This window comes from Mustela erminea, chromosome 11 (genome assembly GCF_009829155.1).
Source record: "Mustela erminea isolate mMusErm1 chromosome 11, mMusErm1.Pri, whole genome shotgun sequence".
Taxonomy (NCBI): Eukaryota; Metazoa; Chordata; class Mammalia; order Carnivora; family Mustelidae; genus Mustela; species Mustela erminea.
This window is the reverse complement of record NC_045624.1, coordinates 32,860,912-32,884,713: the sequence shown is the minus strand read 5'-3', so window position 1 is coordinate 32,884,713 and position 23,802 is coordinate 32,860,912. Positions and strand designations below refer to the sequence as shown.

Here is a 23,802-nt window from a genome sequence, read left to right as displayed (position 1 = left end):
GATTTATTAATTGATTGGAAGACTCAGATAAGAAGCAACAGTGATATCTTATGGGGCGGAGTGGGGGTAGGGGTGTTATTCAGCCAACCACCAATATATTTATAACTTTTTTAACTACTTAAGAGGCAAATTCTAATTTTCCAGGGAGGGTTTATTGTTGTTTTAGCGTTCTCATGTATTATCTTCGTGGGTTTTGAAAATGTGATCATTTAAATCATTTTCACCTGTGAAAGTGTGCTAATTGCTTTGGTAGCTGTTTCTCCCCTATCCAGACAGGTGGGAGACCTGGCCTCTGTGGCTTTATACCGGACACTCATTTCCTTCCCACAAAGTTTCCCTCCCCTCAGGATAACTCAGAGTTTGCCAGCTCATTGTTGGTTTATCCGAGGGTGTGTTGTCCAAAACCGCTTCCTTCCTTTTCCCCTGGAAGAGTGAACATTACCCCACAAGCAAAGGGGGAAATGTTCCAATGCCCTCCTCTAATATCTCAGCCCAGGGAGGAAAGCTAAGTTGAGCTGCACTTTTGAATCCTGACCAACCGACTAGCAAAGGTTTTATAATCTCCATTTCTGCTGCCTGCACACCAACGGAACAACTCTCCGTGTCTTTTCTCAAATAATCACCCAATCCATTTGCCTTCTGTAGAAAGTAGATGATGTCTGTAGAGTGACAGACTTCAATTTTTACATAGAAAGGGGGGATCTAAGCGGCAGAATCGGGCCAACATCAGCCTTAGGGGATGGGGAATCTCCTCCTGAAAGGAGGGAGAGTCAGCTGTGTGGCTGCCTCAGGCTGAAGAGAGTGGGGAGGGTTAGATGCCGCTCTCTCTCCTACTGGATTTCTAACAGTAATAAACAGACATTTTTTTCTCGACCAGTTCTCCTTTGCCTAGACATGGACAAGGTAAGTTTTCATGGACAGCACAAGTGTGTAATGGATTTTACGCATAAAATAGCTATCATAAAAGCATTAAACTAAGACTTTAAAGGGATTTAGTAGCAAGGGTAAGTTAAAACTTTGATTTGCAATTGTTTACTTGGGATGAGTGAAAACGTTTACAAATTTGAATTTTGCTAAAAGCTCTTTTAAATTGTAAAAGAATCACTTTTGGACTTTTACTAACTGGCCTTTAGCAAACACCTTTACTGGTTTTTGAGTTGCCTCTATGGTGATGCTATGTTTTCCCACCATTGTACTTTACAGCACAATTTACAATATGCCCCTCCCCCACAAAGAGCATTTCCTTTCTCAATTGTGACAAAGCTGCTGAAGAGAAGCTTATTTTTAACTTGGAAATTTGTTTTGTTTTAATAGTTTTAGCCTAAGGAGAGTTGTCTTATAGACTTCATAAGAACCTACTGCTATCTTATGTCACAGTTGCTAAAATTTTATTAATGAGCTCACATTTTACTTTCAACACACCAAAAGTAAGCCTGCAATAGAAAAATGAACCTATTTATTTAACATTGAACATGGGGCAGAAAAGAATCAGCCCTAGAAATGAGATGTAAAATAGTGCCAAGAGAGATAATTAGAAACATTGCTACAATAAAGATCACATTTGGGGCTCTTTCTAGTTTTTTTAATTATCTATTTCTAATAGAAATTATATATTATATGTATTTATTTAAAATTATGTAATTTTTTAAAAGCTGGGTGTGTCAGCTAACCAGCTGGTATATATCAAACGGTGACCACATTTAAAGAAAGAAAGGAAATCCCAGATCGGTAATAAATATGAATTAACAAGTACAAAGAAATAGATTCATTTATTCATTTGTTAGTGCTTGGCATGTAGTAGATGATTTATAATGAATGAGGGAATGGTAGATGTATATTGAATACCATCTATGTGTCCGGTATTGTGATAGCTGTTGAAGCAACTGTGAAAACACTGGATACCAAGAGGTATTTTTACTTCTCTCGTTGGGGAATACCGTAGCGTAAGATTGTAGCAAACACCCAGCTTATGCACAGAAAGAGACATATATTGGTGCTTGACTTCTAGGGCCCTTGAAAGATATTTGATCAGAGTTTGAACTGGAGGCCCATGAAAGAGTTATAATGAGAGTTACAAGAATGTACGAGTCTGGGCTCAAACTGTCTACTCCACCCTAGAAGATTACCAGCTGAATTCACTTCAGAGTGGCCCAAGAAGGCCCTTCATTTCCACCCCGGTTGAATCTGCTCTCTCTCCCATCTGTGAATCTCCTGAAAACAACTTATTTCATCAGCACATCTTAGATAGTTTTAATATTTGTTCCAGCATCTGTGAAATTTGTGACCCTTTTTCCTGCAGTGGAGATTCCACTTTTTAAGACAGTGGCAGAGGGATGCCTGGGTGGCTCGGTTGGTTAAGTATTTGCCTTCAGCTCAGGTCATGATCCCAGGGTTCTGGGATCAAGTCCCACATCTGGCTCCTTGCTTGGTGGGGAGCCTGCTTCTCCTTCTGCCTGTTCTGCCTGCTGCTCTCTGTGCTTCTGCTCTCTCTCTGACAAATAAATAGATAAAATCTTTAAAAAAAAAAAAAAAAAGACAGTGGCAGAATATAAAAATTTCAGTGAGAATACATGTTGTGTTTGTTTTGCACACAAATAAAAAAATAATGTCTTGAGTTTTTTTTTAAAGTTCTCGGTTGTCCTTGTAGGTTTTCCCAACTAGCGCACCCTTGGAAGGAGGGACGATGCTGACCATATGTGGCTGGGACTTCGGATTCAGGAGGAATAATAAATTTGATTTAAAGAAAACCAAAGTTCTCCTTGGAAATGAGAGCTGCACCTTGACCTTAAGTGAGAGCACAACAAATATGTAAGGATCTAAAAATGTTTTTCTGGGGTGTGGTTGGAAAAAACAGGTTGTATTTTAGAATGAATGCTTGTAAAGACTGTCCCAAAAGTCCACATCTTGAATCAGAAAGAGTCTTGGCCCTCTAAATTCACTTGCAGAACTGTTTTTGTTCTTAATCCTGTTTACTTACCAGGATTTAAAAAGGAGAAAGGTGACATTACCTAGGTAAAAAGAAGAAGGGTGCAGCATCAGGGAATTTTTCAGCCATTTTTGTAACATTTCTTTAGAAATAGTTTGGGTAGATTTGAAAGAACAGTACTGGGCGAAGTTGCTCCATCTTTAAAGTCTTCAAATACAGAAACTCCAATGGCTTTTTCTATAAAAATCAGTAAAAGAGCTCAATAAAGACCCTCTCTTCTAAATTTACTTTCAAAACCTCAGAAATGTAGTAAAGCAGCTCAGTCACATTTTTGAGACTTCTTTCTTTCTTTTTTTGATGCACCTAAATTTATATTCAGCTGATATTTATTGGTATTATAATGTAAGGAGAGTATCTCATTTAGCCATTAGTCCCAGAAGATAGCAATACCATACGGATTTTACAAAGGTATTGTCTGAAGTTCAGAAAGGTGGAAATGCAGGGGCTCCTGGGTGGTTCAGCCAGTTGAGCATCTATCTGCCTTTGGCTCAGGTCATGATCCCAGAGTCCTGGGAATGAGCCCCACATCAGGGACCTTGCTAAGGAGAGAGCCTACTTCTCCCTCTGCTTGCCACTCCCCCTGCTTGTGCTCTCTCACTCTGACAAATAAATCAATAAATCTTAAAAAAAAAAAAAAAAAAGAGGTGGAGTGTTGTTTAGCAGAGGCAATCCAGAGAGTGAGAACTTAACAGGCCTTCAGACTCCGCTCTCCTGATTCAAGAGGTGCGCTTGTTCTATCATTTTCTCCATTCGCCTTCTATCAAATGTAAATCCCATACTGAACGGAGGATCTGGAAATTTTTAGTTATCAGGTAGTAGTAATAACAGCCAAACATTTCAAGCTTTATGGTTGAACCTCTTCTATCAAGTGTTTATTTTATGCTTAGTAGAATTCCTTCCAGGATCACACAGAGGTCTAAATGTACTCATTTACCAAGACCAAAACATCAATTAATGTTGTACGTGTTTAGGCTAAAGGGTAAACAAATTCTTTCTAGAAATCTTCCTTGTGAGTCCTTATTCCTTGTTTTATATATTAGAACCTGTAAAAGTAAGACATAATTCATTCTCTTTTTTAAAAATTTGCTTAATAAAACAAATCACATTTACACACTCTGAGGACTGTTAAGATTATTAATTCAAAAATAATCCTGTGGAAAGTCTGTTACAACTTCACTATTTTTAAGATGACATGTGTAACCATAGAAATGTACTGTTGACATACTTTAATGAAGAGATTTGGTTTATTTATAATTAGCCCATTGTTTCATATGGTATTGAAATATTTCTTTATCTTAAGTATCCCAAACATTATGCCTATAATTTTAGAGGTTTCAACTTAGATTATTATGAATTTTTCTATTGGAGAAGTCTATATTGATGAGGTTTAACAGTTCCTGTGTTGCCTATGTGATGTGTAATAGTACAGAAATGGAAATATATGATATTTAGCCCTAATGCTTACCACAAAACTCTGCTTGCTATTCAGATTAGCCAGCTCACAATTTATAGTTAATGTTTCTTCACATAAAACAGCCAAACCAGAAAATGCCTTTGGATTTGCAACATATTAAACTTTGGGGTTTTTTTCAGGCTGAAATGCACAGTTGGTCCTGCAGTGAATGAGCATTTCAATATATCTATAATTATTGCAAATGGTCGAGGGACAGCACAATACAGTAAATTTTCCTATGTGGTAAGTCGAAGCACTAATTCTTGAGAACATAGGATATTTGTTACTTAATCTATTTAGAGTCATAAAATTAACAAGTTACTTTGTTTTGTTTTTATTTCCTTTTCAGGATCCTATAATAACAAGTATTTCTCCAAGTTACGGACCTAAGACTGGTGGCACCTTGCTAACTTTAAATGGAAAGTACCTGAACAGTGGGAATTCTAGACACATTTCAATTGGTGGAAAAACATGTACTTTAAAAAGGTATTGTAAATTATTTTTTGTTGCATCAATCAAATAGGATTAGTATCTACACCTAACAAATCAAGAAAAGATTGTTCTTTTTGTGTGTGTGAGGAGGAAAATCAAGATGTATATTATTTACTCCCCTACTGACAAAACTTCCTCCTTCCCATATCCATCTACCTTTTTGCTGATCTTTCTACCCTTCCCTTGTGTTGATTAATTCCACTTTTTAAGTTTGTCTTCCCATCTACCTTCTCTAGTTTTACGTCTTAGTATTCTGGCTATGCTATGAGCTGTGAGATTCTGATAATTGACAGTAAATTAAACATTTCCATCAAGATTTACAATTTGGCTAAATCACTTTGGGGACGTGAGAAACATGAGGGAGATTGGGTCTAGAGGGAAGTTGGGTTTCTGATTCTTAGAGATGAAAGAACTCAGTTTAATCAAATATCAAAAAGATACTTTAAAAATTGCTTAAAATCCCAAATGTTTTGAAGTCATAGATTGTTTGTCTACAACAAGGTTCAGGTTGGGATCCACTCAAATGTAAATAGGCTACATTAGAAAGAGCTTTTTGGGAGGCCTTTGTTTGGCTCAGTGGGTTAAGCCTCTGCCTTCAGCTCAGGTCATGATTCCGCTTAGGTCATGATTCTGCTTAGGTCATGATTCCACTCAGGTCATGATCTCAGGGTGCTGGGATCCAGCCCCGCATCGCATCAGGCTCTCTGCTCAAAGGGAGCCTGCTTCCCCCTCTCTCTGTGCCTGCTGCTCTGCCTACTTGTGATCTCTCTCTGTCAAATAAATAAATAAAATCTTTAAAGAAGGGGGTGGGATTATGGATATTGGGGAGGGTATGTGCTTTGGTGAGTGCTGTGAAGTGTGTAAACCTGGTGATTCACAGACCTGTACCCCTGGGGATAAAAACATATGTTTATAAAAAATAAAAAATTTAAAAAAAAAAAAAGTATTCAAAAACTAAAAAAAGTTCTTTTTTTTTTTTTTAAAGATTTTATTTATTTATTTGTCATAGAGAGAGAAGCAAGAGCAAGCACAGGCAGACAGAGTGGCAGGCAGAGGCAGAGGGAGAAGCAGGCTCCCTGCTGAGCAAGGAGCCGGATGTGGGACTCGATCCCAGGACGCTGGGATCATGACCTGAGCCAAAGGCAGCCGCTTAACCAACTGAGCCACCCAGGTGTCCCAAAAAAGAACTTTTTTCTTAACACATCTGGACATTCTCATTTAGGAGCCATTGAGTGATACACTTTTGATTTATGCATATAATTCTAAAATATGTGCATCTAATAGCTAAGGTCAATTTTCTTAATTTTTTTGTTCAGTGTGTCAGATAGTATTCTCGAATGTTATACCCCAGCTCAAACCACTCCAACTGAGTTTCCTATTAAATTGAAAATTGACTTAGCCAACCGAGAGATGAACAGCTTCAGTTACCAGGAAGACCCCATTGTCTATGCAATTCATCCAACCAAATCTTTTATTAGGTAAGTAAAAGCTTCTGATGAGTATAAGAAAATAATGAACATAAGAATGATTTGTCTGTCAAATAGTCAAGAGGAATTGCAGTTTTATCTCTAGCTTTGATGCAGTTGCATTTCTTTTAAAGGCCACCTTTCTAATTCAGGAGTGAAAACTGCATTCAGGTTCTGAGTACAATTTGACTTTATCATTGCTAGGTTCATGCCAAGAAACTTTTTATCCTACTCTATTACATGTTAAATGGATTTCAGTGCAACAGTTTAATGTGACACCTTAGTATTTATGCAATTACATTATGTACATATCAAGTCTGTACTAACTTTAGTGCCCAAAAGAGGAGTAACCTTTTTTCCCTCCATTCTTCAGTGTATTTTTGCTCTGCCTACTTTGGACACAACTTTCTCCTATACCAGACTTCCTTTGAATAAGTATTTCTTTGGGCCCAGTTCAGTCTGCCTTGTTTCCATCAATTCTGTCTAATAATAATTAAGTTCATTTCATTTGGGTTTATTTTTAAAAGAGAAAAAAGATTTCTTTTGTATATTTTGTGAGTAAAAGAAAAATACATTTCTTCAACTTATAAAATAGATATTTTAAAATATATTTTCAAGTTCAATAACTTTGTTTCCAAAAAAATAGTTACCACAGAACTTCCATGTGACTTTGGTTGTGACTGTAAATTTCAGTCACTACATGGGATATAATTTAACTTCTTTCTTAAAATACTTGGTAAAGGACTTCTCAATATTACTGTTTTTCTATTTTATTTTGCCAGTGGTGGGAGCACAATAACAGCTATTGGAAAAAACTTGCATTCAGTTAGTGTCCTGAGGATGGGAATAAATGTACATGAAGCAAGAAGGAACTTTACAGTGGTAAGTGCTTTGAGAGATGGTTGTGCTTAAAACTCTGCATCCCTGCTTTTACCACTAGCTTTCTGGGTATATAGGACATTCGGGTTTTGCTTTTAATTTTGCTAGTTACCTTCCTTGCAACACAGATCCAACAGTATATTTTATAAAACAACTAAAATTATCTTGCCTCAGGCAAACATAAAATGCACACACACACACACACACACACACTCATACAATGCTAGACACAAATGATGATTACCAACTTGAGACCGTGTTTTTTTTTTTTTTTAAAGATTTTATTTATTTATTTGACAGACAGAGATCACAAGTAGGCAGAGAGAGAGAGAGGGAAGGAAGCAGGCTCCCTGCGGAGCAGAGAGCCCGACGCGGGGCTCGATCCCAGGACCCTGAGATCATGACCCGAGCCGAAGGCAGCAGCCCAACCCACTGAGCCACCCAGGCGCCCCGAGACAGTGTTTTTAAAGATAGTTGATACAGATAGAAACTTCGTCATTCCTTGTCTTAGTTCAGGATGCTATAACAGAAATACCGTAGACTGGGTGTTTAACAATAAATGTTAAACAACAAACATTTATTTCTCGCAGTTCTGGAAGTTGGGAAGTGTAAGATCAAGGTACCAGCAGATCCAGGTGTCTGGTGAGGGCATGGTTTCTGATTTGCAGAAGACCACCTTGGGATTACATCCTCACATGGCAGAAAGAGAAAGAGAAGCAAGCTCTCTTGGGTCTCTTCTATTTTTTTTTGTTAATATTTGAGAGAGAGAGGAGAGAAAGCAAGAGAGCACGCCTACACATAACCAGGGGGGGTGGGGAGAAGGAGGGGCAGAGGGGGAAAGCAATCCCTGCTAAGTGGGGAGCCCAAGAGAGGCTCAGTTCCAGGACCCTGAGATCATGACCTGAGCCAAAGTCAGATGCTTAACTCACTGAGCCACCCAGGTGCTCCTTGAATCTCTTCTTATAAGGGCACTAACTCCATAAGCACTCAATTCTTATAACCTAATTACCTTCCTGAAGCCCCATCTCCAAATACCATCGTGCTGAGGATTAGGGTTACAACATGTGACTTTGAGAGGGGCACAAACATTCAGTCCATAGAATTCTTCTCTCCCTTTTTTTAATGTACCAAAGAACATTGCTCTTTTGCTTTAATCTTGCTGCAGCATCCTTGTTTTTCTAAATGGCAGCACACATCTTACATCCCAGTGTTGTTATTGTTCTTCTTGTCCCTTTGTTAGCATGTTATCAAATAATGAGAAAGACCATTAGAAGACTGATGTCCTAGAGTGTATGTTATTTGGTATTTCTCTACCTTCCCTTCTTTTATTTGCAAAGTTGATTACAATTAAACGAAGGCCTCCTTAAAAGTGATTGACCTATCTTGTGGCCTAACAATTTATATAGATTACATTGAAATAGTAGTTTTAGTTTAGACTTTAGGAAGGTTGGAGTTATTTACAAGGATTTCATATTTTTGTTGATGTTTTTCTCTAATATAAAATACCATAATCTAGTTGGACTTGTGCACTCAACTAAAAATGAAAGTTCTAAGTGCCCCCTTTCAAGCAGGGTCTCAATTGGGCAGGTGATAGATTGAATTACAGCACTTTCTTTTAGATTCTCCATCCAATATTTCTTGAAGACTAAGGCCACAGTGTTCTTTAATTACAAAAACCAATTTGGGGCTAAAAATGTCAAGCCAAATCACCAAACAATAAGGTCATCTCCAATGAGATTTTTCCTGACCTTCTCTATCAGCCATATTGCATCACCTCTAAAGAGTATTATTAGATTTTTATCATATTCCTGCGAGATTGTACTCCAGGGAGTTACCGGATGAAGTAGAGAGCTTTAAAACCAATCCCCACACATGGCCACAAATAAAGTTAGAACACTACTGCTATTAGTTTAAAGAGTATCACTTCTCCACAGCTAAACAGAACAATTTTTCATTAACAAAATAAGAGTACCCTTTTTGGTGTTGGCATGTGACTATCTAGAAATCTGAGAAATTATTATTTAATCATGCTGAGCCCAAGTTATTAAAATTATAGCTAAATTTCCTTCTCCCTCATAACCATTATGATGACATGTAGACACCTTTTGGCTTTATTCATTCATTTGTAATCAAACATTTCTTTAAAAACCTCATAGATGTTAAACATGAGTTCCATAACCCAAGGAAGATTCAAACAGTGATAGAAGATAAAAATCTTACCTCTATGTATCTGGAAATGTAAACTTCTCTTGTTTTCACCACAAATGTATTATCACAATAGAAGAATATATTAGAATTAGGTGAGAATGAACAATTCAATTTGACTATTGTTTGGAAAATTCCTTATAAAGAACTGTGTGTTTCTTGGTGCTTATAGAATTTGAAGCTGACCATGACCATGAACCCATTTATTATTTAACAAATAAAAACTCTTGGGGTGGCCGGGTGGCTTAGTGGGTTAAAGCCTCTGCCTTCAGCTCAGGTCATGATCCCAGGGTCCTGGGATCGAGCCCCACATCGGGCTCTCTGCTCAGCAGGGAGCTTGCTTCCTCCTCTTTCTCTCTGCCTGCCTCTGTGCCTACATGTGATCTCTGTCTGTCAAATAAATAAATAAATAAATCTTTAACAAAAAGAAAAAACAAATAAAAACTCTTGGCCAGATCTGATTTAGATATACTGATCCAGCCATGATAACTTTTAAGTCCAACAAACTCTAAATCTTTTAAAATAAAAAATACTAAAAAAATAAAATAAAATAAAAATACATCATCTTAACAAAATTAATATTAATTAATTCACAATATGGCGCAGAAGCCAGCAGTTTATTGTGTAGTTTTCAAAATTTTTATTGTTAATAGAGAATTATTGTGTTGGGAGTAAAACTGTTCATTTCCATGTTTCAAGATGATAATAAATAGCTTTTGGCCTTATAATATGAATTTGACATAAAACTAATACTTTGTTTCCATTGTGTCTGTATGTATCTGTTTTCTCTATCTGCTTATAACATGCATTTTAAAATGTAGAATAATTATTTTTAATTATTTTTAGAAGAAAATATAGAATACCCAATTTTGCTTGTGCTTTTTATGTATATCCTGAGTCCTTTTTCTATTGTGGGCATAACTAATTGTTTTATCTACAACTCTACTTGTCAAAGAAAAGGAAATCTAAGGATGTTGTTGCTTGTTTGTCTTTTCCTTGGGGGAAAAAATGCAACCATTTAACCTCAAATGTGCCACTTTGTGTTGCTGGTTTAGTCTAAGCACAATCGAGAGGAAGCCACATTTTCCAAACTTCCATAAATCAGAATTCCAAAGGGGAAGATTTGAAGTGAAAGATAAAAGCACATGAAGTAATAATAGCAGAGCCTTTGTAAAATAGTATAAGAAAAGATCTGCTGATATAGAATATAGAGTGAGTAAGAAGTCATAGAGCACAGGGTTAAGGCAGTGAATTTAAGCCAATGGCCTAGGATTTATGTTCCCTACTCTGCCATGCAGAGTTGTGTGACCTGACATTAGCTCAAAAAACTGTTTCTTCATTTGTAAAATGTGGGGAATCATAGTACCTATCTCTTAGGACTGTTGTGAGGATGAAATGAGACCAGCCTATAAAGTATTTTGCACAGAACCTGGCATCAAAAATTGATAGCTTGAAACACATAAGATGACCTGACTACATAGCTAATTATAATGTCATCAGTATGGTGCACAGTAGTTGGCAAAGTTCTTAACATGTAGTATCACACATTGTGAGTAACATTTTAATCTTAATTCTTAATTGAGGACACTGAGTCTCCTTCTAAGGGCTTTGGATTCTCACAACTTATTTTCGAGGTATGGTGTGAATCAAGGACTTCTAATCACACAAAGTCCAGCTCTCACTCTGCCATTTCTGTTTCATAAACAAAGAGACAGTCCCCTCCAGGTGACTGACTGTCCTGTCATCTTAAGGAAAATAAAATTGATGGAGGAGGGAGAGCCATCTTCAATTAGATCAGAATAGCTTATTCCAGGCCAGTGAAGCCCTGTGTTCCTTTAAAGATTGTGTTGTTAGGATAATTTTGCATCTCTCATGTTACCAGAAATGTGTTCTTTCAACATTAAGAAATTAAATGCTGATTTTTTTCCAAAAATTACATATTTTTAATTGATTGTCTAAAACAGTGAAATGTGGAAGTTGCTATTGATGTTGTCAAGCTATCTTCTGTCTACAGTGGATAATTGTGTCTTACTATAGGCATGTCAACATCGCTCTAATTCAGAGATAATCTGCTGTACAACTCCTTCACTGCAACAGCTGAGTCTGCAGCTCCCTCTGAAAACCAAAGCCTTTTTCATGTTAGATGGGATCCATTCCAAATACTTTGATCTCATTTATGTACATAATCCTGTGTTTAAGCCTTTTGAAAAGCCAGTGATGATCTCAATAGGCAATGAAAATGTACTGGAAATTAAGGTAAGAAATGCATAAAAATGCCCTCTTAAATTTTCAACTTGAACTTAATTGACTTCATAGCTGTATGAATAGAATTATTGTACTGGGTCATTATCTTATACTATATCAGCGAATATCTAAACTCTGTAAAACAAATCTTTTTGGCATAAGACTAAAAGTTAAGTATAATCATGGACTACTTTTTAATGAAGCATTTAAAAATTCTTTCTTGTGGGCGCCTGGGTGGCTCAGTGGGTTAAGCCGCTGCCTTCGGCTCAGGTCGTGATCTCGGGGTCCTGGGATCGAGTCCCGCGTCGGGCTCTCTGCTCGGCAGGAAGCCTGCTTCCCTCTCTCTCTCTCTCTATCTGCCTCTCCGTCTACTTGTGATCTCTCTCTCTGTCAAATAAATAGATAAAATCTTAAAAAAAAAAATTATTTCTTGTGTGTGTATTAAAAAGTAGCAAATGTGGGACACAATCTATTAAATAGCCTGCCTGTAATGCATTATTCTGCTGCTGTTATACATTTCCCTGGACACCTAAATGTGCTCATTATGAGATAAAAGGTAAGAACCTTGAAAGTAAATGCATGGGGCACCTGGGTGGCTTAGTGGGTTTAAGTCTCTGCTTTTGGCTCAGGTCCTGGTCTTTGGGTCCAGGGATAGAGCCCTGCATTGGGCTCTCTGCTCAGCTGGGGGCCTACTTCCCTCCTCCGCCCACCTGCCTCTCTGCCTACTTGTGATCTCTCTCTCAAATAAATAAATAAAATCTTAAAAAAAGAAAGAAAGTAAATGTATCAGTTGTAGTTCTGTACTTCCTTGTAGTACTTAGAATTTTGTATCTGGGTATGGTCATCTCTAAACTGATTTCTAAATGGAGCTGGATTTCCTCTACTGTAGGAATATAGTAACCTCTAAATGTAATTTAATTGGAGAATAACAAATTATCTCTTCTAACCCAGCCTGTTGCAAACAGAGAACACTCAAATGCAGAGAGGTTAAGTGGCTTGACAAGTGATGGGACATGGCAAAACAAAGACTAGAATACAGCTGTCTTATGTCACTTCAGTCATTTTTATTTCAAGTAATAGTAAAACAGCAAAATCATCAAGACTTTATCAGTAGCCCCGTCACTAGAAAGAGCAAAATACTTACCCTTCACTATGTTGTCTTAGACATTCAGAACTTTCCCCTGAAAGATAGCCTGAATGCAAATATGAACAAATACAAAGTAATAGGATAATCCTTGTTTAGATACATGTTCCTGTAGATCATCTCCATCTAAGTAATAACGCATTTCTGCTAAAGTTTTTCTGCTTTTTCAACGAGATTTTATCTATAGCCAAATTCATGCACACGTTCATACTCATATAAGTTTACTCACCTCGAATTGTGTTTTGCACAATAATTAAGCAAGCCCAGCATGAAATTAAATGGAAGCCTGCTTCAGTGAACAGCATGTTTACCACAGCAAAGTTCTTTCATCTGCTTCTTTAATTAGTTTTAGAAAAGGAGAAAGAGCTTTTATCACTTCTTTTTTTTTTTCAATAAAACTAATCTACTGTGACCTTTTGCTTTCAACAATTACTGTGTTTGCCATTTGAAAGATTCCATTTGGTTTTTCTTGGTGAAAACAAAGGTTTATTTGCAAATGTTTTTACGCCCAGATAAACTCTATATTTCTCTTCTCTATCTCTGATGGAAGGATTAGAAATAAATGGTCCTTTATCTACCCTTCCAAGCACAGTCTTATATAGAAGTGAAAACTTCTTTTTCTGTAAATTAAATACCAATTATTCAATGTCCTTCAAAATTGTTGGACCTAAAAAAACATGATTTGACATCATCCTCCGCCTTTCAATGCTCTTCCCAGCATGGCCCAAGGGAGTCTCTGGAAACAGACACAAAACACTTTCTTTTTTTCTGTATGACTCTTTTCTCAAACAAGTGTATAGTATCTGTCATGTCACAGAATGACAGTTTGGGGAGAAAAGGGTGATTTAGGGGGATTATTTTGGTATCATCATTCAGTCTCCCATAGTCCATTTTCTTTATACATGAGGAAATCTAAGGTGTAAGAAAAGATTATGTGACAGCTATTTAACCCTTTATCAGTTTCTAAAGTTGATCACATTAAAATCTCTGCCTCACTTGGGATAGAAACAAAAGCAAACCTTATGAGAAAAGTCCTCTTCTAGACATGCAGTGCACTGTTTTTATCAAAAGAAAGAATGCCATTTTATTTCATGTTGTGCTTGTCCAATTACTGTTCAAAACATGAGTGTGAAGTAGGTTTGTATTCCATCAGTGAAAGCTATGGAGAGAATTATTTGTTTAGAGAGAAGTTGTTCCTTATTGCCAAGAGTTCATGGTCCTCAATCAGCCATGCCTACAGAAATTCCCTGGCTAAAAAGAGATTGTGATAGTCCCCAGCCCTAGTTGTGGGAATTGCCTCAGTCAGCAGTACACCATGACCAAGAGGGTCAGCCAAGTTTGGATCAATAAAAATGTAACAGAGACCAAGGATCAATTATCCCTCAGAATGAACCAGAAATCCCATCGATGTGGGAGGTAGTTTATGGCCACGATTTCAAGTTAGTCAGGACAAATTGTGGACAGTGGTCATCAAAAGTAGACACCTCCTTTGGAGTACCAGGACACAATGTTTATGTCAATAGCAGCTCACATATTTTTGGAAGATTAGTCAACATAGTACTTTGATGTATATTATTTCATTTCAGACTCATATGGACCCATGTGGTTTAGAAGTCCAGTAATGATTATCCCCATTTACAGATAAGTAAACATAGGCTTAGAAAGCTTGGGTGATTTGTCTTACAGAGCAAATAGCAGGACTAGGACTCACGTCTCTCGATTCCAAATCTCATCTTTACAGTAGATTTTCATATCAACTTTCATTTAATATATATCAAAATACCTTTCATAACAGAGAAAATTTTCTATCGTATGGTGTATATCGTATGGTATATAATCTATACAATTCTTTAGGTGAGATAGCTCTAAATTCCTTAAGCAGAATTGATTTTTAGATATTTGTAAAGAAACCCTACTTTTTTCCCTAATTATCTTATTATGTGACATTTGTGCGTGAGCATATTTTATGGAAGGTAGAGAAGTACAGTATGTAATGCTGGAACAAAGACTACCTGATACTGACCTGGGGATTTATGTTATTTTGGAGCATATTGATGTATATGGTCATAGCAATGCTTCAGAGGTACAGTCTGGAAAAATGAGCTAAATCAGGAAAATGGGTGGGCGTGGGGGATGCAGGAAGATTAGTAGTTTTACAGTGCCCCAGCTGGCAATGAAGAAACCATTTTAATTTTCGTTCATGCAGCTTTTCCCAAATGACCAGGAAATTTTTGCAAATGCTTATTAATATCCTGTGGAACTCCATTTTGAAGGTTTCTGTGAAGGTTCTTTTGCCTAGTCTCTAAACAGAGGGACTCCTATCCTCTGGAGGAAGTGTAAATCTCCCCCTTCTGACCCTATCAGCACCAACTCGCTGACTTTCTGTTTGCCGACCTCCCTGGACTGTTGGTCTCTGGGTCCTCTACCAACCTGCACCTCATTGCTTTAGCTGGCTTTCCCAGACTCAATCTTGTGGCCACCTGGATATCTGAAATCTTGTAAGATCCCTCCTGCTATTATGCTGTTTTCCAATTCTACCTACTGTCACCATCTACTGTGTTCTGTAACCAGCACAGACATGGGTCCCCAGGCCTGAATCCTGGATAGAAACACCGAGTCACACCTAGCCAGAGTTGGAGATGAAAGGAATAAGGGACATCCTAACATAACACATTAGGAGTAATTAGTTTTCACTTTAGAAAAGTATTTATTTTAACATTACAGTGAAAAGAAAAACCTCTTGTTTACCTTTATATTCTTAGTAACTAGAATAGTGTCTAACACAGAGTAGATGATAAGTAGATTTTGTATCAGATGAAATTTGATTTGCCTCATGACCTAGTCCCTTCTTGAACCTTAGTTCTCAATGCATAAAGCTGGAATGACAATAATATCTACCTCGGGGGGCTATCTTTACAAGATAAAATGAGATAATTATAATTCTAAATTGCTCTATTTGTGTTGGGGATTAAAGACCAGAAAGTTTTTCCTGCGCTGCTTTATTTAAAAGAGTATATTGCCATTTTAATGACTGGGGAACTGAGCTAATTTATATGTTCTATTTTAATAATAGTTAATATTAAAAAATTAAAAGTAAATTTAAAAAGTTCTAAACATATGCATTTTTCCCACAACTCCATAAAGATATGTTTATTTTAAATGACAAAAAGTACCCTCTATATGGGGCCCCTGGGTGGCTCAGTGGATTAAAGCCTCTGCCTTTAGCTCAGGTCATGATCTCAGGGTCCTGGGATAGAGCCCCACATCGGGCTCTCTGTTCAGTGCTCCCCCGCCCCCACCCGCCTGCCTCTCTGCCTACTTGTGGTTTCTGTCAAATAAATAAATAAAATCTTAAAAAAAAAAAAAAAGGACCCTCTATCTATTTTTACTTTTTTCTGATTCAGAACCCTCTGCATATAGTAGTAGATGGCCCGTATCCCTTTTGTGACATCTTGGTTGGTAAACTTTTAAAACAATTACACATACAAAGCTGATAGTAATTACTTGTATGTCACGATTTATATGTTCCCTACTAGACACAAATGAAAAGGGGTTCGGTGTTAGCTGAGTGGCCTGTTTTTGTTTTAGTGGAAGCCTTTATGCACATCCAAGGAGACCTGTGCCTAAAAGGAGGAGTATTGGAAGGCAAATGCAGTATGTTCATCCCTTCCCCCAGCCCTGGTTATCATCTAAGCAAGCAAGACACATTTTAGTCATTCCCTCATAAATCAAGCCCTGCCACTCTTTAATCTCTTTTCTTTGTCATTCCCTGAATTCCCTCCAATATGTGAGTGAGTGCCTTACCCCTCGTCAGACCTAACCAACAAGTTGTCATTTGGAGCCCCAAAGTGACCTGTTAGATTTATGTGTTTTTATGTTGAATTGCCCTGTGTGGCTGACCTGGTTCAATGACATACACATACTGCCTCTAGAAATATCTAAAAAACAGAAGGATAGGGTTCATCTCTATGCATTTTTTTTCTTAGACTCCAGATTCATTTTAGAAAGAAGTATTTTCTTTTAACTTCTTTTCCCAGAATGACTTCTGACCTACCAATCTACTGAAATCCGTGTAAGACAATGTACATAAAAGCAGTTTGCCAAGTACTAAAGATCACATAAAACACAGTAGCAGTACTGTTGTTATTACTGGCTGCTCTTTGTCCATAAGAAAAATAGTAATATGTTTTGATATACTCTCCTTTTAACTTTTAATAAACAACTGTATTCATTAAGTCTTGATATGAGAAGTTGTGCCTACATTTTCACTTCTTTCCCAAGGCTAATCATTGGTTTCTTCAACAAAATATTGGTATTTTTAAAATTCCTAATAGTTACTTCATTAACTAAATATGTCTAGTTACATTTTTTTTAAATACTCATGTAACTAAGTGATCAAAATAATGTAATCATGCTCTCAAATCCTAATGAGGGTTAGGTATATGGCATCTCACAGGAATTTCTGTAAAAATGAATTTACTTATATGTAAGATTCAGCTTCGCAGGTAGGATGAAAAGAAACTGCCCAACTCAAACACAAAAGGAATACATTAACATAGATCAATTAGTTCAGAATCTCTGGAGATGGGCCCCAGATATCACTATTTTGTAAAGCTCTTTCAATGCGATTCTAAAAGTAAAACCAAGGTTCTGTGTCATTGCATGAGGCAATATTAGTGGAACAACTGAATCTCTTAGTATTTCCTTTTTGCCAACCACTGATAACCCCTAAAGACATTAATAAGGTGGTTATGTTCAGTTAGTTTTTGATGTAGTGTTCAATGATTCATTCTTTACATAACTGAATATAATAATAAGATAGACCATATACTGAATTGTCAGTTGTAAAAATAAAATGTTTAAGATATTTCTTCTAGTTTAAAAAAAATAAATAAGCTGATTATGCGTAAGAGGTCATTGGCTGGAAGGGTGTGGAACAAAAATCTCTCCTTTGCTCTAAAATCGGATTTGATAGAAAAGCTGTAAGGGCACTTGGCTGACTCAGTCTGTGGAGCATACAACTCTTGATCTCAGGGTTGTAAGTTCGAGCCCCATGTTGACTGTAGAGATTACTTGTAAATCTAAAAAAATAATAAAAAGCTATTTGCTGTGAATCCTAATTAGTACCCCAAAATGGCCATGCTCTCTTGCAACTACCCAAATCCCACAAAAATGAGTATCATAAAATCATATGCCTTGGCAAACAATGTGGCCTATGTTTGCAGTGTATTTATGTTCTTTCACAATTGTTAGCATTCCTGAAAAACTGGGAAGTGTTAACAACCTCTTTTTTCCTTTCAGGGAAATGATATTGACCCTGAAGCAGTTAAAGGTGAAGTGTTAAAAGTTGGAAATAAGAGCTGTGAGACTGTATACTCAGATTCTGAAGCCGTTTTATGCAAGGTCCCCAATGACCTGCTGAAGTTGAACAACGAGCTAAATATAGAGGTGGGATTCCTGCATTTCTCTCATGATGTAAATAAAGATGCCAGTGTAATTATGTCACTTGCAGGCTTAAAATAAATCATTAAAGCTCATTTGTGTGTTGGCTTTGGCTCATCAGCTCAGCCTCAATTCTTAGTTGTTATTTTAGAATTAGTGAGGTTTTGTTGCACTGTCTCCTTCCCAAGCTCCAGAGAGTAGATCTCAAAAGTCCTTCCTAACCACACTCCCTCTCCATCATCCCCTGCTTTTGCCAAAATTTATTGTAACTCTCAGGAGGGATAAGGGCACATCCCAGTGTACCCTCCCCACACTTCTTAGGAGGCCAGAGCCAGCATACTGCTGATCTCGACAGTGACCTCAAATGCAAGAACAAAGTAAAATAGGACTTAAACTATTATATATTAACTTCTTTCATGTTGCACCATACAACTCATACATTTAAAGTGTACAGTTCAGTGGTTTTGAGTGTATTACCTTATTAATTTTTTAAATTATGGCAAAGTATATGTATCATAAAATTTGCCATTTTAGCTGTTTTTTAGTGTACAATTCCATGACATTAATTACATTCACAGTATTCTTCAGCCATCACCACTAATTCTCAAATTTTTTCATCACCCCAAAGAGGAACCTTGGAACCATTAAGCCATCCTGTCATATTCCCTCCTCTTCCCCAGCCCTGGGTAACCTCTAATCTATTTTCTGTCTTTATGAATTTGCCTATTCTAAATATTTCATGTAAGTGGAATCATACAGTATTTGTCCTTGTGTGTCTGGCTTATTTTACTAAGCATGTTTTCATGGTTCATATGTGTTCTAGTATGTGTCAGAACTTCATTATTTTTAAGGCTAAGTAATATTCTATCAGATGAATAGACCACATTTTGTTTATCCAAGAATGAGTTAATTTTAAAAGGTTCCTGAGGTCTTCTAAAAAGTTATAAAATGGAGGGGAGAGAGTAATGAAATAAGAAAATACAAAAATATTCTAAAATTTAAAGCTGAATCATGATATCAGAGTTTGAAGTTCTAAAGGATCATAAATCCTAAAAATCAAACCATTTTAAAGCCAGAAGGATCCTCAAAGATTTCTTCTTTGTCTCAAAACTAGAATAAAAATATTTTGCAACTTTATTATTCCATGTGATTATTTACCTCTTATAAAAAGTCTTCTCTGCCCCCTACCTAGCCCTTCAAGATAGAGTGAATGTCCAGTGGTCTGTTTCTTACTGATTATTCATACTTCTAAGGTGCATTTCATATTGTGTTATCACTTATTTATATATTTGTCTCCCTTTCTATAATTTAGTTCCTCAAGATCAAAAACTGGATTTTATTTATCTTTTCATCCCTAATACTTAGTTATAAGTACAAACAGCTAAGTGTCATATAAGTACTTTATGGATCAGTAGCCCTTAATTATTTGAACACTGAAACAGAATTAAGGACTATCTTACTGCTCTGAAGGCAATTATGCCACTTCTAGAACATTAATAACCAGCTAGTACTGGGGTCCAAGGAGAGTGATTCAACCTGTGTAGTACATTTTGTATTTATCATGGCTAAATTCTTGTTTTTCTGTATTTGTCATTTTTAGTGGAAGCAAGCAGTTTCTTCAACCATCCTTGGAAAAGTAATTGTTCAACCAGATCAGAATTTCACAGGATTGATTGTTGGTGTTATCTCAATATCATTAATAGTCTTAATATTACTTGGGCTTTTCCTGTGGCTGAAAAGGAGAAAGCAAATTAAAGGTGCACTTTTTGTTGTTGTTACTATTTGCTTTAAAAAGTTACATAGAGTAAACTGTCATTACAATTTAAAATTGCCATCAATTCGTGTGTGGTGTCTTAAATGCAATCCACAAACCCATGAGTTCTGGTCACTGGGTCAAGGTCTACTGCGACCCATGATAGCCAAGTCTTTAACGAGCTCTTTCTCTCTCTCTGTTTTAAGATCTGGGCAGTGAATTAGTTCGCTATGATGCAAGAGTACACACTCCTCATTTGGATAGGCTTGTAAGTGCCCGAAGTGTAAGCCCAACTACAGAAATGGTTTCAAATGAATCTGTAGACTACCGAGCTACTTTTCCAGAAGGTATATTTCAGTTTATCGTTCTAAGAAATACCTATACATATACCTCAGTGGGTTGTGGCATTGTTTTTTATTTTTGGTTTTGCCTTAATAAGTTTTTATAAAAATAAAAAAGAAGTATTTACATCTTCTTTGGCCTAAGAAGTATTTAATTTGAGACAGAATTATAAGGCTCTTATTTTTAAATGGAATCGTTTACATATTGCATTAGATCTTTAAAGTCTTTAAGTTTTCCTTTCACAAAAATTTTAATTTTAAAAATCATTTTTGCAAAGGTAAGGTCTTCATCATCTGAATTCAATGCTAAGAAACTGTGAAGCACTCTTTAACAACCCAGGAATCTTTAAGATACAAACCTTATATTTATTTAAATATAAGTGGACACTGATACTTTTTTTTTTAACCTGTTAATCCTCAAGCATTTAAATTCTACCTTTACTATCCCTTTAAAGGATTCTCAATGAGCTGTCAGTACACAGCCTTTTACCCACCAACATTCTAGGACTTGAATATATTCTGAGTCTTATCCAATAAAAACCTTCAATTATGCCATTTAAAAAGGAGTGGTCAGCACCATCTGCTTTGCAAGACACTAGGCCTAATACTGGTCAGGTTAACCAGAGAATTTCACATTGTTTTACTTCAAATCTCCTGGTAAAAGCAAAATGTCTGTATTGTATCTGCTTCATTATCTTTAGAAGTTCCAGGACGTGAGTCAGGTACAAGCCCTTCCCTGGTTGAATATTTACCATTAGACAAATAAAATGAGTCACAGATGGTTGGAGATACTGGAAAACTAGAAATTGGTCATCAAAACAAGTACAAGAGCAATGAGGCACTTCATATTTTAACTTTTTCAACCTTCACTGCCTCTTAATTTTTGAAGCTTATATTAGTTCTATAGAGATACATATAAATACTGTCTTTGCCCACATGGCTCCATTTGCCTTTGAAAATCCATGCCCTTAACAACATGAACAAATCAAACCCAGTTTATAGCTTTGAAATTTACATCTATTAGTATTTTATGTTTGACACTTAATAGCTCTAATCTGAGTCATTACAATTCACAAGTAATTCTTTTTAAAGCTAATCTAATCCTTCAACCTTGTTATTGAACAAACCTCTCTCAACATTGCTGAGAAGCTTGAGTTTCATTACCTTTCCTACACTGAACCTTCAAGCATGGAAGCAGACAGAGCCTGGTAAAGGAACCCAGGCACCCAGCTAGGCTTCTTTCTTCCCTGGCCCATCCAACATTCCAGGTGCTCACCTGAGTTTCTGCATCCTTCCTGTAAGGATGTATCTGTCTTATCTCCAGTTAGTTACTATAATTATAAGTGGCCCCCAAAGCTTTTGTGGAACCACTGTTGAGATTTGCTGCTTTAGCCAAATTGACAATAACTAAGCTGTCCACTATGGAAAATACTAAAAATGCTTAAACGGGGTTAAGAATAGTCAGAGTAGGGGGAGCCTGGTTGGCTCAGTGGATTAAAAATAGAGTACCATCAACTTTCTTTTTATGCCCCACTCTCAGGTTCTGATTTTCCTGGCCATTTGCAAACAAGCTATATTATCTTTTAGTGCCAACAGGGACCCTTCCAAACCCTCTTGCCTCTTCCCATGTTTTATACTGATATATTTCAACACCCTGCCTTGTCCGTCTTCATATCAGTTGCAGAGATGATGCCGTCTCCTTGTTATGTTTGGATTCCCAGTGGAAAGAGCAATGCAGCTGGTGGCTTCTCTGCCCTCTTTCTCACTAAGAAATTTATCTTCATCCCATAATTTCTTATGAAAAAAGCTTCATCTTACAGTAGAGAACCTTGCCTGAGGCTCTTAGAGAGTTTTGGTTGTAAAGATCAATGTAGAAAGAATGCTGATCCCTTTCCAAGTCCCTCAATTAAGCAGTAGGGATGGCACACTAACCCAATCCTAGGCTTCTCTGAATGGAGATCCCATTATATCTGCTGTCATCAACACGCAGGGGAGAATTTACCACTAATGCGAAAAGCCTTTAATTCCGAAAATATAACCATTTATATATTTCTAATTTCACTATACTATACTTTTCCTTGGCCAGAAATCCATATAGATGTTGAGCAATATTAATTAATTCTACTAATGAACACTATTCTCTCAAAAGCAAACTACTTTTGCTGCTTCCCAATCTTAAGAATATAGAATATTAAAAAATAAATCTCAAGCATGGCTTTTTGCTATATATTAAAAGATAAATGTCTAAGGAAATGAGAATAAACAAGGTTTCAAAGTTAATGCTTAGTTTATTTAAAAGAAAATTTATAAACATTTTGTTCCAACTCTTATATATGTAAGCCAGTACCTTTTCCCAAATTATCATTTTTATTAACCCAATTCTTTCTAAAGCCTTTTTCTAGCCTCATTCAATGATAAAACTACCATTCCTTAAATTATAAAATCCAGACTTCATTATCAATTTAATTTGTTGCCCTGTTGTAGTCTCTACTGAGTTTTCGCTTTGTTTTTAATAACTTTGCTTTATCTTGCAGACCAGTTTCCTAACTCATCCCAGAATGGATCATGCAGACAAGTACAGTATCCTCTGACGGACCTGTCCCCTATGCTTACTAGTGGGGACTCTGATATATCCAGTCCATTATTGCAAAATACTGTCCACATTGACCTCAGTGCTCTAAATCCAGAACTGGTCCAGGCAGTCCAGCACGTAGTGATTGGGCCAAGTAGCCTGATTGTGCATTTCAATGAAGTCATAGGAAGAGGTAAGTATTTCCACTCAACTCTCTGTTAAATACAGTTTTCCAGTAAGCATTTTATCTTCTGCCTTTGCAGATTAGGAGCTTAGACAATGGTGAAAGCAGCTGACAAGGCAGTGATAACAAGTGCACTTGATTTCTGTTCTGCAGAAAGAGGGCCCTACAAATCATATCCATGGGGATTTGCCCCTGTGCAGGGAGCCAATTTGATAATCTCCTAAACATATGAAAAATAACTCACATTCTTTCCTCATCTTTTTCATAATGGAAACTATAGTTTCTTGGAAGGTGCAGTTTATGTCTATGAAAATCATTAAGTTCCAATATTTTTACTCATATCTTCCTCTAGTCTTTCTTTACGCTGAGAACAGTGACTAAATCTATCAAGTTCTGGTTTATAGCAGTTTGTACACTGCTGGACAGCATCAAAAGATGGAATTTATAGCATTCCCCTGATCTGAAGCAACATATATCATCTCTACAATGCACTCCAATTTCTTTATACAAAGAGGATGAATATTTGTAATAAGCCAGCCGGAGCAGCAGTAACAGCTTGCATACACAGTGTTGGAGGAAATATTTAGCAGGAAAAGAAAGCAGCCAGAAGCCAGGGAATGAACTGCGTTCTTCTTCTTTTT

The 23,802-nt window shown here is 36.7% G+C and overlaps 1 protein-coding gene across 2 annotated transcripts in view; it reads left to right on the top strand.

The window, feature by feature from the left end:
• The window catches only part of MET (MET proto-oncogene, receptor tyrosine kinase), a 115,028-nt gene that overhangs the window by 71,549 nt on the left and 19,677 nt on the right, over positions 1-23,802 (top strand). Inside the window, exons 6-15 of one of the 2 annotated variants that reach the window (XM_032304333.1) lie at positions 2,648-2,808; positions 4,580-4,682; positions 4,789-4,925; positions 6,248-6,409; positions 7,180-7,279; positions 11,519-11,737; positions 18,171-18,317; positions 19,912-20,068; positions 20,271-20,411; positions 22,940-23,170. In XM_032304333.1, coding sequence (XP_032160224.1) covers positions 2,648-2,808; positions 4,580-4,682; positions 4,789-4,925; positions 6,248-6,409; positions 7,180-7,279; positions 11,519-11,737; positions 18,171-18,317; positions 19,912-20,068; positions 20,271-20,411; positions 22,940-23,170 — 1,558 coding nt within the window. The remainder of the gene's footprint in view (positions 1-2,647; positions 2,809-4,579; positions 4,683-4,788; positions 4,926-6,247; positions 6,410-7,179; positions 7,280-11,518; positions 11,738-18,170; positions 18,318-19,911; positions 20,069-20,270; positions 20,412-22,939; positions 23,171-23,802) is intronic. The other variant, XM_032304334.1, reaches the window with a different exon arrangement.